Source organism: Cygnus atratus, chromosome 3 (assembly GCF_013377495.2).
Source record: "Cygnus atratus isolate AKBS03 ecotype Queensland, Australia chromosome 3, CAtr_DNAZoo_HiC_assembly, whole genome shotgun sequence".
Classification (NCBI taxonomy): domain Eukaryota; kingdom Metazoa; phylum Chordata; class Aves; order Anseriformes; family Anatidae; genus Cygnus; species Cygnus atratus.
Genome location: NC_066364.1, coordinates 1,188,389 through 1,203,009, shown reverse-complemented (window position 1 = coordinate 1,203,009; position 14,621 = coordinate 1,188,389). Strand labels below are relative to the sequence as shown.

At 52.3% G+C, this 14,621-nt stretch overlaps 1 protein-coding gene across 1 annotated transcript; it reads right to left on the bottom strand.

Annotated features, from left to right (window-relative positions):
* Positions 1 to 1,314: 1,314 nt before the first annotated feature.
* LOC118259079 (nuclear GTPase SLIP-GC-like) lies at positions 1,315 to 14,572 on the bottom strand. Its single transcript, XM_035568344.2, has 18 exons — positions 14,268 to 14,572; positions 12,940 to 13,032; positions 12,379 to 12,484; positions 11,694 to 11,916; positions 10,979 to 11,188; positions 10,155 to 10,376; positions 9,639 to 9,814; positions 8,915 to 8,933; positions 8,637 to 8,723; positions 6,833 to 6,938; positions 6,597 to 6,730; positions 5,887 to 6,051; positions 4,906 to 5,063; positions 4,054 to 4,186; positions 3,491 to 3,599; positions 2,875 to 3,011; positions 1,823 to 1,913; positions 1,315 to 1,584 (listed from the first exon to the last, which is right to left on the bottom strand). Exons 1-18 carry the CDS (start codon positions 14,281 to 14,283, stop codon positions 1,535 to 1,537), a joined length of 2,235 nt encoding a protein of 744 aa, XP_035424237.1. The 5' UTR covers positions 14,284 to 14,572; the 3' UTR covers positions 1,315 to 1,534.
* Positions 14,573 to 14,621: the final 49 nt, after the last annotated feature.

Below are 14,621 nucleotides of genomic sequence, written 5' to 3'. Positions count from 1 at the left end.
ACACTGTGCTGTGGCACTGCTCCGGGCTATGGCACTGTGCTGTGGCACTGTTCTGGGCTGTGGCACTGTGCTATGGCACTGTCCTGGGCTATGGCACTGTGCTATGGCACTGCTCCGGGCTGTGGCACTGCCCCATGCTATGGCATTGCCAAGTGCTTTGGCGCTGCCGTGCACTATGGCACTGCCATGCACTATGGCACCACCAGGTGCCATGGCACTACCTGGTGCTGTGGCTCTGCTGGGCACTAAGGCACTGTGCTATGACACTGCCGTGTGCTGTGGCACTGCCACACACACGCTGTGGCACTGCCATGCGCTATGGCACTGCTGTGTGTAAGGGCGCTACCACGTGCAATGGCACTGTCATGTTTTATGGCACTGCCATGCGTTATGGCACCGCGCTATGGCACTGCCAGGTGTTACAGCAGCACCACATGCAATGGCACTGCCGTGCACTATGGCGCTGCGCTAGGGCCCTGCCACACACTCCGGCCGTGCCACGCGCTGTGTGCTGTGCCACTGTGCCCTGCCTCGGGGCACGGAGCTGCAGGGGTCCCCACTTTGCCGTCCCTTCGCAGCCACCCCACGGAGCGCAGCAGGGCAGAGTGCTCAGCCCACGGCCTGCAGGAGCTGTTGCCGCCCAGAAGCACGCACGGGGAAACTGAGGCACGGAGGACCAAAGGGAAATGCTGACCTGATAGCAAACAACTGTTGTCCTCAGGACTGGTGTGGGCCGTACAGAGCGGGGCAAGCTGTGCGCCCACTGCCATCGCTCTCTGGGGAGATGCAAGATGGGGACGAAACTGCAGCTGCAGCAAAGAAAGACAATTTCTATAGAGTACTTCTGAGGTTTCTTCTGGACATAAAGCACCCAACCAAGCAGCCTGATTGCTTCTTTTGCGTTTTGAAGAAGTATCAGTCACACATAACCCAAAAAGGTTCGTATTTTATTAGATTTCAGGTAAAGAATTTCCAGCAGAGTTGCACTTTTGTGGCTTTTGCTGTTTATATGTGACACAACCAATTTCTCTGTGGATGGCTCTGGCTTTAACTCAGACATAGGTGTCTTACCCTGCTGGCTTATACTTGAGAACTGATATGCATAGAAGAAAGGGATTTACCTTTATGAAAAGAGTATAAAAACTACACATAAACTATTAAATTTTTGTACAAATGCGATTAAACTCACCATCTGTTGTCCTATTTCCTGAAACATGTTCAAGAAAGCAACCGAGGTCTCATGGTTGCACCTCCAGTGCTCACTGGAAAAGGCCAGCAAGGGGAAAAGCCCCTGCACAAGGGATGTGACACGGGACCCACAAGGGACCCACTCCATTCTGGGTCCTTATGAGCCTGTGTTCAAGGTGCTCAGTCTAACCCCTGGCACCTTTAAAATTTCTACTTCAAGCTGGCCACCATAGCAAAGCACTGAACTGGCTGGTTAAAAGCAATGAAACATAAAAGCCAAAAAAAAAAAATTGCTAAAAATGTAAAGAAAGCCTCTTCTTGCCGGCCTTTTTGGTCAGCCAGGCTGTCACAAGTTTTTCAGCAAATCCAGGATTTCTTGGCATTCTTCCTGAAGAACTGCAAGGAGAAAAGCAAAAAGAAACAGACTTTGTTGGCCTTTTTTTGAACAGAATGATAATAAAACGATACAAATGTACAAAAGTATAAATGAATGCAAATATGCAAGTACGCTCAGGAGCTACAGACCCCAGCTGTTTTAGGACACCCCAGCTGTTTTATTCACCCCAAATCTGGCCCCAAGCCCCCTCCCACCCACCCACCAGACACGTCCCGGAGAGGAGAGCTCAGAGCGTACCCGGCAGCGTGCTGACCGGTGTGTCACACTGGCTGAAGATGACGCTGAGCATGTCGAGGAAGTCCTTGCTCAGCTTCGTGGTCATCTGCTCCTGCAATCAGAGAGGACGACAGCATCACTCTGATGTCGTTTGCGGAGAGAAGCTGTGCTGGAGGCCTCCTTACACAAAGTCTGCTGCAGCACTGCGCTCTGAAGCCCTCGAGCTCCAGGAGCTGCCATTGTGCACTGTTATCTGCTGGGATGGCCAAGGCTGTGACGCCAGTGATGGCAGCCTTGGCATTGGCATTCCCAAGAAACTTGCTGGGGAAGCATGAACCTGACCTTTTGCAATACCCAAGGCAGCTGAGGAGTCGAGGAGGGGAGCCCCCACCCGCCCTAGTTGCCCATTGTGTCTGGTCAAGCCAGCGTGCCAGATCTTTGGCCAGCAGAAAGGAGCTTCCCTCAGATAACTGTGATGAACCTTGGCGTGTATGACCGTGGCTCGAATCCATCAGGTTTCAACACACATGAATGAGTCTGAGTGGCCTGGGATGAGGTAGAGGAGAGTTCATAGGAGGTCAGAAATCTGGAGTCGAAGGGACCAAAGTAGGAAATCCCCGCCTAATAAACTAAAATTGTTGCTTACTAAGAGGCCAAAGCTGGTTCTGGGGACAACCAGGGAAATTAAGCCAAACCAAAATCCAGTTTGATGTTTTTGTTTCTCGGGACAGAAAGAGACTTGAAGTGCTATACTGAGCCACTGCAAAAGTCAGACTGGAGCAAGTCCGGGCAGCTGAAGTTGATAAAGATTTTTTCACCAGAATTTCTGACAGCCGTCACATTGGTAACGTTGCAGAACAACCTGCATCTCGCCTCAAACAGTAACGACATCCCACAGGATCCATAAAATCTCCCAGAGCATCACAAGCGCTCTGCAGCGACCACCGGTTTGCGTGGAGGGCGGGAGCGCCTCGTCCAGCCTTTAGCTGTCTGTCACAGTCTCTGCTAACCCAGCCTGGATTTCCAACAACAGTTTTTGCAGTTCCAACAACAATTTTTGCAGTGTGACTCACCGTCAGATCCTGGAACTGGCTCATCATCTTCTCCTTCGCTTTTTCGAACATCGCCTGCCGTACCTCCAGCTCGATGCTCTGTGTCAGCATGCTTTTTAACTGCTTGTACGTATCCTTCCCACTTATCTTATCAGCCTCTGTTGGGCAAAGGTGGGAAACATCAGACTGCTGTCAGGAGTCCGCAGCATGTGTGGGCAGACGAGCTGGGGTGGTCTTTGGGTGCAAAGCTCACACTGAGGCCACGCTGCCCACGAACCTGCTGCTGGCAGACTTCTACCTCCTAGTTCCCCTCTTCCTAAGCTGCTTTTGCCATCCTAAAAAATTCCATTTGATCCACAAGAAAAGTGTGGTGGGTCCCATCACAGGAGGCAGCAATGGCATCAAAAATACAAGGAATTTATGCAGGAGGGTTTGGAACTCAAATGTTTTCTTCCCTAGTAAGAAGACTGTGACTTGCTGAATGCATCACTCGAAGGCACAAATTTATACAGCCTCCTTCAGCCAGTGAGAACAAAGGCTTCTGTAGACTCCACACACAAGCTGGGAAAATGTGTCCCAGGGCCAGACAACGAATTCACAGCGTCAGCTACAGAATTAGCTGGAAAACCAGTCTTACCTTTGTAATAAGGCGTTAAGGTGCTTTGGATGGACAACACAAGGGACTCATAGATAGTCTTCTTTTTCAAAAGAATTTCTCTTTCGAGAGCTCTCATGATGATGTTGGTCTGCAGGAATTAGCGCAGAGCATTTACCAGCACCTCCAAACCCCCATTCACCAGCAGAACAAATAAATGCTCCGAGGTGAGGAGCAGGTGGAGCACACCAGGGTTCGCCCCAACCCTTACACGGACCAGATCCGTTGTGTCTGGTCACCTGGAGTTCTCATTTACAACCTTCTAGCAGAGCATCCACCAAACCATCTAATGATACCCCAAGGACAAAGTGTGAGCTGTCTGTGGCTCAGCATTAAAAACAATCCTGCTGCACCCGATGCTGAATAGCAACTACTGGTCATCAGAGGTTGTACCAGACCTCCAGCCAAAGCTGCTTACATGATGCATGTCAGACTTTTCCGCATGCTGCAGCCCCTGAGCTCCTGCCAAGGGGCTGGTGCCCACTCCCAGGGCTGTGCCAGGTACACAGGGATATCTCACTGGGCTTCCCCCGTTTCACACTCACCTCTTGTGTGAGGAATTTGAGCTTGGACTCATTCATATTCGTGTCCTTCGCAAACGTCATGAATCTGCCTTTTACCTCCGTGCTGAACTCATTGATGGCAGCCTGCAGACTGGTCCTCGTGAGCCTCTGTTTTCTGCGTGGATGAGACCCAAAAACTGTTAGACCCCTGTGGGCTTCCCCCGCCTCCCTTATTCTCTGCACATTGCCAACCAAGGTAAGCTTCTCTTATCAGAAGACACACAGCTTCCAACTCCACCGCAGAGATGTCCTCGCTGCCTGGGCTATCTGGCTGGCTCCCTCCTCTTTGGGGACTGGTAAATAAAAAGGTATTCATTTTTTTTTTATTATTATGCCTGAACCCATGTAAAACATGGAGCAGAAAAGGATGGAGCTGCAAATGCCACTGTAATTTCTATATTACATAGTTAATGTGGTACATCAGTCCGGATTTCAGGCAAACAGAGGCTGGGGGCTGGGGGGAATCATGGAATCATAAAATATCCCCAGTTGGGAGGGACCCACAAGGATTATCGAGTCCAATTCCTGCCTCCACACAGGTCTACCCAAGATCAGTAGGGGAAGATCAGTAGCGACTGGGAGAGAGATGTGGAAGTTGCTGAGACACCTAAGTCAATTAGAAGCTTTGCCTAAGTAAAAGAATTGCAGTTGGACATTTTTAGCTTGCCTCAGTGAGTAGACAACGTAATGCTAGCTTAGCTTTTTGAGTGAGGAAGAGATAAAGACCCGAGTGCTTCCCAGACAAGGTTGCCTGCAGATGGCTTTCCAGGAGAACTCTTTTCTTGGAGTTTCCAAGAAAATGTGGCTTGGTTCCTGCTTGCCCACTGCTCTCACCTGAATATGTTTGCAAACATAATATCAATTTCTGCGTAGATAGGCTCAGCCAGGCAGCTGTTGATGTCTACACGATGAAAGACGCGGGACACGTACACCCCGTTCCTCCTGCACACAGCTTTCAGGGTCCTGTGGAAGCCTTTGGACTTTTCACCTATCTGCAGAAGGAGGAACACAGCTAGTGTGAGCAGAGCCACCAGCAGCAGCGCTGCTCCCAGGGCCAAGTCCTTCACGTGTAATTGCAGAGCTGCCTAAACTACTGGTAGCGAATGCCACAGTGAGAGAAAAGCAGGAATTAAATGATGTCCTGTTTTAACCTTTGGTGCCTCCTGCAGTGTGCCTACGTTTGCTCAGGGTGGATAGCTCTAAAGATGGCAAAACTAGGTTGTGGTCTAAGCCTGGAAGATGCTCATTTCAACTGTTTAGAAACACACCATCACTTAGTGTCCCCCCTGTATCAACGAAAAAAGGTCTCTGCAGGATGAGTATGCAGCTGTAGGGGCATAATGTGCTTCCTGGGACTCTGTCCCAGAATTGTAATAGCCCGACTCTCTGTCCAGGAGTCCTGCTGAGGAACCAGTCCCAGAGGGACTTGCTGCTTGGCAGGAGGACGCCGTGGGCTCTGGGGAGCTGGCCCATGGCATAGCCTACTCGCCACCATCCCTACCCAGTGCGCTTCCCAAGACCTGGCCATTCCTCACAGCACAGAGCAACTTGGGCAGGCGTTTCTCCACCTGCTTTAGGCACAGCATCTCTTCAACATGTCTGTGTTTTTTTCCCTCGACTCGAGCTCTCATTTCTAAGCCAAAGTAACACTGAGTAGCAGCAAGAACTTACCCTGTCTCTTACCCGCAGACCTCAAAGCATCTGTCAGTGATTAATGAGTGAGAGAAACTCAGCTGATGGTGATGGAAATTGCAAGACAGAAAATGAAATAATCCTATCCAGCCTCAGAGCATGGGGCAGACCTGCACCACTCACCGCAAAGATCTTTTCAATTTTCTTCTTGTATGAGCTTTTGGCAGACTTCACCCCCTTGATAAGAGGTAAATCCATCAGGTCAAAAATGCTCTGAGCCATCCTCTTCAGCTCCTGGATCTTCGTTGACACAAACGTGTTAAGCCCATCCTGCTGCGGGGTTGGACCCTGGAAAAGTGGGACAGCACAAGCCTTGACACAGCTGCTGAGTGCAAGGTCAGCACACTCCAGAACTGTCCTCACTGGAGCATCCTGAGCAGCTCAAATCTAAACCAAGACCACTGAGGGGGAAGCTAGAGCCTGCCTCTCACTGGCACCACTTGGTGAGAGGGCCAAGAAGATGAGGAAGATGAGGTGATAGCAGGCAACAGGACTACAGGGCTGGCAAAGCTTGCTGAACCTCTGCAGCTTTCTTGCTTTTTCATTCTCCCCAAAGAGAGCCAAGCAGCTAATCAGAAAATGGGTTTGGATGCAGGCCTTGGCCTTGGCGCAGCTTCACAGCTGGGTGAACCAGGCAAAAGGCATCCCAGGGATGCTCCTCTCCTCCTGGCATTGCTGAATTTCTCCATGCAGGCAGCAAACCTCTATTTAGGTCACTTCAGGATAGCAAGGGTAGATTTGCATTTGTTTCCTGAGAAGGATGAGCTACCTGGCCCCACAGCCACAGAAGGAATGGGATGGTGGCAGCATGCAGGGGTCGCAGCCACACATACCGGGCTGAGCTGCACGGCGTGGTAAACGTCCACCAGGGAGAAGATGACAAGGATTTCCTGCATGTGCTCTTGCAGCTGATTTCTCTTCATGTTCAGGTAGAGCTTCCTGATTTGGTCCCTTAGTCTGGAGATTTCTGAAAGAGAATGTAAAGGCAACCTTTATTGCTTTCCCACCACGAATGGAAATCGGTGCACAGGCAGCAGGACTTGCAGCAAACACACAGCCCGCTCTTCACCTGTCTCCTCCTCCGTGAGGACCGTGGGGTTCCAGTACTCCTTGGCACTGACGGTGAACACCAGGTCTGACTTCTGCAGCACCTCTGTGTCGCTGGGCAGTCTCTTCTGAAACACATGAGTGTGCAACATGAGCGTGGAACAGGTGCCTGAAGCAGTGCAGGGCCCTGTACCTTCTGTTCTCGACTTCCCTCTATGGACCTGTCTGCCTGGGTTTTGTCGTGTGGGGAAGGGAAGGCTACAGGAATGTTTGTGCTGTGGGCAAACCAGGATGCAGCAGTACCTGCATTGGCTCCACATCCAACCGCTCCTTGAACACCCCCAGGGACGGTGACGCCACCACCTCCCTGGGCAACCCGTCCCAACACCTGACTGCTCTTTCTGAGCAGAAATGTCTCCTCATTTCCAACCTGAACCTCCCCTGGCACAACGTGAGGCCATTCCCTCTGGTCCTATCACTGGTTACCTGTGAGAAGAGGCCAACCCCCAGCTCCCCACACCTTCCTTTCAGGTAGTTGCAGAGAGCGATAAGGTCTCCCCTGAGCCGCCTCTGCTCCAGACCAAACACCCCCAGTTCCCTCAGCCGCCTCTCACAGGACTTGTGTCCCAGGCCCTTCACCAGCTTCGTGGCCCTTCTCTGGACATGCTCCAGGGCCTCGATATCTTTCTTGTAGTGAGGGGCCCAAAACTGAGCACAGCATTCGATGTGCGGCCTCAGCAGAGCAGAGCACAGGGGGACGATCACCTCCCTGGTCCTGCTGGCTGCACTACTCCTGACACAAGCCAGGATGCCGTTGGCCTTCTTGGCCACCTGGCCACCTCATGTTCAGGCAAGTATCAACCAACACCCCCAGATCCTTTTCCTCTGCATAGCTTCCAGCCACTCTGCCCCAGGCCTGTAGCTCTGTGTGGGGTTGTTGTGGCCAAAGTGCAGGACCCAGCACTGAGCCATGTTGAACCTCATCCCACGGACCTCTGCCCATCGACCCAACCTGTCCAGGTCCCTCTGCAGGGCCTTCCTACCCTCTGGCAGATCCACACTTCCCCCCAGCTTGGTGTCATCTGCAAACTTACTGAGGGTGCACTCAATTCCCTCATCCAAGTCATCATTAAAGATATTAAAGACGATGGGCCCCAACACTGACCCCCAGGGAACACCACTGGTGACCGGTCGCCAGCTGGGTTTCACTCCGTTCATCACCGCTCTCTGGGCCTGGCCATCCAGCCAGTTTTTATCCCAGCAAAAAGTGTACCTGTCCAGGCCATGGGCTGCCAGCTTCTCCAGGAGAATACTGTGGGAGACCGTGTCAAAGGCCCTGCTGAATGATGTTTTAAAGGCTGTTGTGCTGTCACGGGCCAGCCTTCTCATGCAGACAAACCCTGATGCAGGAGCCTATGTAATTGCCTCAGACCTCTCTGTGTTTGTACTGGTGCATTGTACTGGTGCAACCAAGAACAAGGGTGCTGGTGCAAGCCACATCCACGGATAGATTGGGCAGGAAGGAGGAGACACGCAGCCCACATCTGCATTTAAAGCTAGTCAGTGACAGAAGGGGCTCATAACAGCAGACAGAGGATCACTGGTGCAGCTGCCACAGGCCAGCACCTCTCTTCCAGGTGCCCAATAATTTGATAAACCTGGCCACAAGATATTACCTAGATTAGAAAGTTAGATGTTGCCATTTCTGTTTTCATGGCAAATGGAGAGAAAAGGAGGCAAATACACTGCATGGGAAAAGACACATGCACAAACATTAGTACTGTAACAGATGCATTTGTTACCAAAATAAAAAAGGTGTACTCTACCTGCATCCTGTCCCTTATTGCTCTGGTCTTTTTTGTTTTCAGGTCTTGTTTCGTCTCCAAAATGGCATCGCGCGTTCTTAGATCCTCCTAGATGGCAAATGATAGAGAGTGTTATGAGAATATTCCCCAAACCACCAAACTTCACCTGCACAGAGGCAAAGCTGCTAGCAAGCCTGCGGGATGCTGGTGGAGCCTGTGCACTGGCCCCACCAGTTGGAATATGCAATCAGAAAAGGAATTTGGTTTTTGGCCACTGAAAGCAGCCAGCAGGTACTTACCGGTGCACTGGGATGGTTCCTGGGAAATGAAAAGAAGAGAAAAAAAGACTTTAAGTAGGTATGGCAAAGCTGAACCCTAAAGCATGTCCTTCAGGGAGAGCACGCAGCACAGCTGGCAGCAAAATGACAGCCCATAATGACATCGACATCACCGGGTTTCTTGGCTTACAACAGACCCAGGGACACGCCAGTGCTTAAGAGCTCTAATCCTTTAATTTGGGCTGTTACAGAACAAGGCAGTACCTTCAGACTCCTCTGAATTACAGATGTGCTGGGATCCCCAACAGCCTAACGCAGGCGGAAGGAAAGGGCAAATCCCCCAGACCTTTTGGGCAGGGAGACATCAGCACAAATGCCAAAGGAAGCAGATGATGTGCCTTGATCAGAAAGACAGCAATAAAAGCAGAGGGAATGGGGCAGCGCCGAGCATGGAGCTGAGGCAGAAGAGCAAAGGGGCAAAATGAGCCTGGGAAAGGCAGGCATGGTGATGGGGTTGTGCTGTAAAGAGCTCTGGGTGCTAAGGTTCTTGAATGCATAGGAAAAATAATGAAAATATCAGTGGGAATGATTTGTTACGTGGAATGCCGTTTTCCATATGCAGGGTGGGTAGGACACGCTATGAATGAGACCTGGAAGTGCCATGGGTAAATAGCATCCAGCCTGCTCTGATGGAGGCACAAAGGCTTCTCTGCCACCCTGACAAAAGGATGGAGCTGTTCTTTACCTCAGGTACTCATCCACGTTAATCTTATCCAACTTGGTGACCACAAAGGTGATATCGCTGCACTTGCCAATCATGCAAGCTGTAATCGCCTCTTTCAGCATGTTTTCATGTGTGCTGGCCCCAAAAACGCGTTCAACATCAGCAACGACCCAAATGGATGTGCACTCCTGGATGCTCTGGGGGGAAAGAGAGGAGAAGAGTCAGGTGAGACACGGAAGCACCGAGGACACCGAACCAGGAGCTGAGGCCTGAAAGCGCTGCATCAGTGCCCGTGCTGGGATGGTGGTTGCAGACCTGGCCCTGGGGGGGCTGCCTGAGCTTGGACGTCCCATGGCTCTGCTGGTACACTGCAGGAGAGCTTGGGGCATCCCACTGCTACAGAGGGAGCACACAGCCACTGCCTGCTCAGCTGTGGCTTCTTTCCCTTGCCACCAACCCCTGGTTTTTTTGCAGCCTCCCTTGTGACAAGACCAGAGGGCTTCCCACCCCCCTGCACTGGTCCCACCTGCCAGTCACCTCTTTCCACATTTCATCCCTCTTCTTGTTGGAATCGCCCATCCCCGGGATGTCCACAAAGATGACACCTTCAGGCACGAAGTCAGACGCGGGAAGGGTCACTTGCACGTACTTGATGAGGGGCCAGAGCCGCATCTTCTCGTTGCGGAAGGTGGCGTCCTCCACCTCGAGCCCCTCCTGGTTGCGGATGTACGGGTCCAGTTCCTGGGAGAGAGCTTCTGCCTGGAACACCATAAGCAAATTAACGTTCGCCCTCCATTAACGGTCTCAAATTGTGCCGGGGGAGGTTTAGATTAGGATATTAGGCAGAATTTCTTCATGGAGAGTGTGGTGGAGTCTGCATTCCTGGAGTTCTTTAAGAGATGCATGGCCGTGGCACTAAGGGACATGGCTCAGTGATGGGACTTGGTAGGTCAGGTGGATGGTTGGACTTGGTGACCTTGAAGGTCTCTTCCAACCTAGGTGATTCCATGATTCTATACAGAAATAAAACCTCCAAGCAGCCTGAAAAAGGGCAAACCGCCAAAACAGTGCAACAAGCTGCACAAGGGACGCACTGGCAATGAAGCGTCGTGTGTGCACTGAGAAGTACCGTGGTAAATAAACACACCGACCACGATGCCTCAGCATAGCACAGTGGCAAGCGATGCCTGGCAGAGACTCTCTGCGAGTAGATGTGTGCAAGCAACCACTTTCCTCTGCAAGCAATGGCCCCAGCACCGGGGCAAAGCTCTGGGTGCTTCCAAGGAGGTTTGTGCAGCGCTGTGGCTGCAGCTGCAGCAGGAAGAGGGCTGGACAGTCCTGGAAAACACCCATGTTCTCACCTCTGTCGTTGTCAGAGTAATAACTCTGGAGGAGGGAATAGTGATGGCAGGCTTGGCTTTCATCAGATCTTCATAATTCCTGTTCTCTGCTCCTTCCCCGTAGACAGCCCGCAGCACTCTAACGGCGTGTTCTGCATCGCTGTCATTCTCACCATCCTCTCTCTCCATCTCCAGGAGCGTGAACAGGCTCTTCACCTCATCCACCCATTCCTGCCACGGTGGAGCAAGGAGCACGTTATTCAGCAGCTTGCTGGGGCAGGAGCGGCTGCAGTTGTGACCAGCAGTGGGAAGCAGCAGCACAGGGGCTCCCAAGCACAAGAGTGGCCAGAGACCTTCACTCCAGGAAGGAGCAGAGAGGAGAAACCTACTGCTTTCCCTGGTCTTCCCTTGGGTTTCCCCAGACAGACCATAACATGGGCTGCAGGAACCTCCTGCAGATCCACAAGATCCACAGGCTGCCCTGAGAGGGGCCGGAGGCTGCTCCTTGGAGAGCTCCCCGAGCCCGGGGACGTGGGGCTGGGCACCCTGCTGGGGCAGGGGGGTGGGACAGGGGCACCCAGCTTCAACCATGCTTGGATTCAGTGACCAAGGTTCAGCACTGCCCACCAGCACCCTGGGTGCAGTGCACGTTTCAGCGTCTCAGTGCACGAAGGTGACCCAGCAGTGCTGAGAAGCTGCAAAAAAAGCCCCTTCCACTGCAGAGCCCCAGCCTTACCTCGTTGGAGAGGAGAAAAATATTGGCTTTGTACTGTTTGCTCCTGCAGGTGCTGATCTGAACCTGGCAGGAGGTGCACGCGCGTGTCCCTGACACCGGGAGGAAGAAGCGCTTGTGGAGGATGGCGTTGAGCAGAGTGCTCTTCCCCGCGCCGCTGCTTCCAAAGAGCCCAACGCGGATGGGGTCGAAGGCAAGCTTGGAGTTGAGGGTCGTGATGCGGTCCCTAGAACAGGCACGGGAAAAATGTGGATTCCACCACAGCAGATTCAAATTTCAGGGGAGTTTTCGCCTTGCTAGATGCAATATCTCCACCCAAAGGACTTGTTCCTAAAGCACAAACCGTGCTCTCCACCATCCCTACCCGTCCCTCATTTGCCTGCCCCAAGCCCTGGGGAGCCCGTGCCTAAGTGGGAGCAGCTCCGGAGCTCAGCCCTGATGCCTCCCTGACCCCTCCAAGGAATGCCAGCAAGGATAGTTAGTTAATCTTTCTTACAGCAGGAAGCTGTCACAGCAAAACCTGCTTCGACCCTCCAGAGTGATTCTGGTGGCAATTCCCAGTTTTAATTTTCTGCCTAGGAGCTGGTGCCCACCAAACCCCCGGAGCACAGCTGAGCCTGGGGGACGAACGTGGCACATTGCCCAGGGGAAAGCAAGGTTGGCGGGGTCACTCTGGCCGCATACTCACCGGAGATAGGCCAGGTGCCCAGGCATGTCCTTCATAAAAAAGAGGTGGGTTATCTTCTCACACGAGGTGGTCAGGATTTTTCTGACCCTGTCCTCCATCTTCTCGTCTGGAAGGGAGAGGCGTTGCACGGTCAGGCTGCAGCAAGCGTGTAGGAGCAGGAGGTAGGTCTCCAAAGGAAGCAGCCCCAGCAGCCCACGGTGAGCCTCAGGAGGAGGCTTTCACCCCTGGGAGCTGGGATTATTTACAAAATTTGCATTATTTCTACTGAACACAGTTTGATGGGGAAGGTACCCAGTGCCAAGGTGCTTTTCTTCCAGGGAGCAATGAGAATGAATTGCTGCTGGCAGAGGGGAGCGCTATGGGGTACTCTGGCTCCTCGGGCAGCACCAAAATTGCTCCACTGGAGTCTGGGGAGTGGATCTTCCATGGCAATGCTCAGAGCAGCTGCAGCTTGCTTGTCCCTCTCCTTCCACCACAGGCAGGGCTCTGGTCCCTCTCCAGACCTTGCTATGTTTTAGGCATGGCTCTGATGCCACCAGGCAGGTGGCTTCCCATACTCACATTTCCTGAGAGTCTCCCTTTCCTCCTGCTGGAAAGCATCCTGCATTCGCGGTCGCTTCTGGGTGACCTCAGCTGCATTGTTGTTTTCTGCACCTTTTCACATTGAAAGGATATCACCGTTATTATTATCACAGCCTCTCCTGGTGTAAAAGCCTCACAGCAAACAGCCTAATCTACTCCTGACATTGAGAGAAATCAGCCCTCACAGCCTGAATTAGGGTTGCTGTGGCATGTGGGGGTGAAGGTCAGATCACCCAGCTGCGGGTTTGGACACTTGATCATTACCTGAATAAACCCAAGCCCTAAGGTCTGGGTGGTGACCATGTACCCTGCCACAGACATCCGTGCCAGGGCAAGCAGCTGCCAAAACTCCATGGCCTGGGGTCACCAGTGCTGCCCGTGGCTTCCCAGGGCGGCCAGAGGAGATCTTCATATGTGGTGTCTGCGCATGGGAACCCAAATCCTTCCCCTCTAGCATCCTTTCCTAACTGGCTTTCTCTGCACAGCCCCAATAGGGATGTGAATCTCTCCCCCCAACACCACGAGGACAGCCTTTGCCCGGGTGGGGACACTACAGCAAACCATGCAGTAGCCCCCAAATTCCTTTGGCGAGGCAAACGGCTGCTGGCTGCTGTTTGTGTTAGATGTTTAAGGAAAGAGCAGAGCAGGGCTGGCATGATCCCTGTCTACGACCAGATCACAACACTGAGGACAGGACACATCTCACCTACATATATACAGCATACGTAATGCAGGTTGTCTTCCCCTGCACTCGTCACCCACAGCTGTGTCCTCGTTTGGATAGCTACTTCAGGCAGGTAGGAGGCTTTACACTTTGCACTGCAAAGAAAAGCTACAGAACTGGCCCTACGTTTGTAAAAATCAGGAGGCGAGTGAAAACAACTTGTAATTTTTGTGCAGGAATGGTGTCAGGAGCCTTGCGGACATTTTCACTTCCTGCCTACAACTGGGTGACTCATCTTTGTGTATATTGTTTGTTTCTGACTCCTTCTTTTTTTTTTTTTTTTTTTTCTACTATCAAGTTTCAGGTTTTGCAAGAAGCAGTGCCACAAAGCTAGGTCCCCGAAATGAACGTATGTTCGGGTGAAGACACCTTTGCACAGCCCTGCTCCCCTGTGATGATCAAGGAATGCATTTTAAAGAGAAACGGTGGCTTCCTGGGTCCTGGCATCTAGCTAAAGACGGAAAGCTTTATGCTCAGCAAGCGAAAGCAAACCAGATTGGTGTGAGCTGCTGGGAATGGGGAGGGAAGGGCAGCAGAAGCCTGTCTGCAGGAGCGGAGGGGATGGACAGGGACACCCGCTCACCGTGACTCTCTGCCATTTCAATCTCCTCCAAACTCTTCCTCGGTGCCACGTCACTCCTACTTTCCACGAGCAAACTGAACTGGTTACGACCACCTCTGTACTCCAAGAACTACCTGGGGAAATAAAAAGGAAATAATTATGAATTTTGCAGCCTGCTTCGCGTCACCCATGCCCTTGCACGACCTGGGGTAGTGGCTGGTGCTGGCATGTGCGGCTTCCTGATCTGCAATGCCCTGCAAGAACAGCTCGGGGCTGGCCCAGCACCTGCTCACACCCTGCACGAGAGCCATGCAGCACTGCCACCACCCCAAAAGACACTCCCAAGCTGCCTCCTTGCCATCGGACCGCAGAAAT

Coding starts and splice junctions, on each gene's coding strand:
- LOC118259079 (XM_035568344.2), bottom strand. Junction 11,917..12,378: donor GGGCACCTGGCCTATCTCCG/GTGAGTATGCGG, acceptor TGCCTGTTCTAG/GGACCGCATCACGACCCTCA. Junction 4,187..4,905: donor ATGTTTGCAAACATATTCAG/GTGAGAGCAGTG, acceptor TCATCCACGCAG/AAAACAGAGGCTCACGAGGA.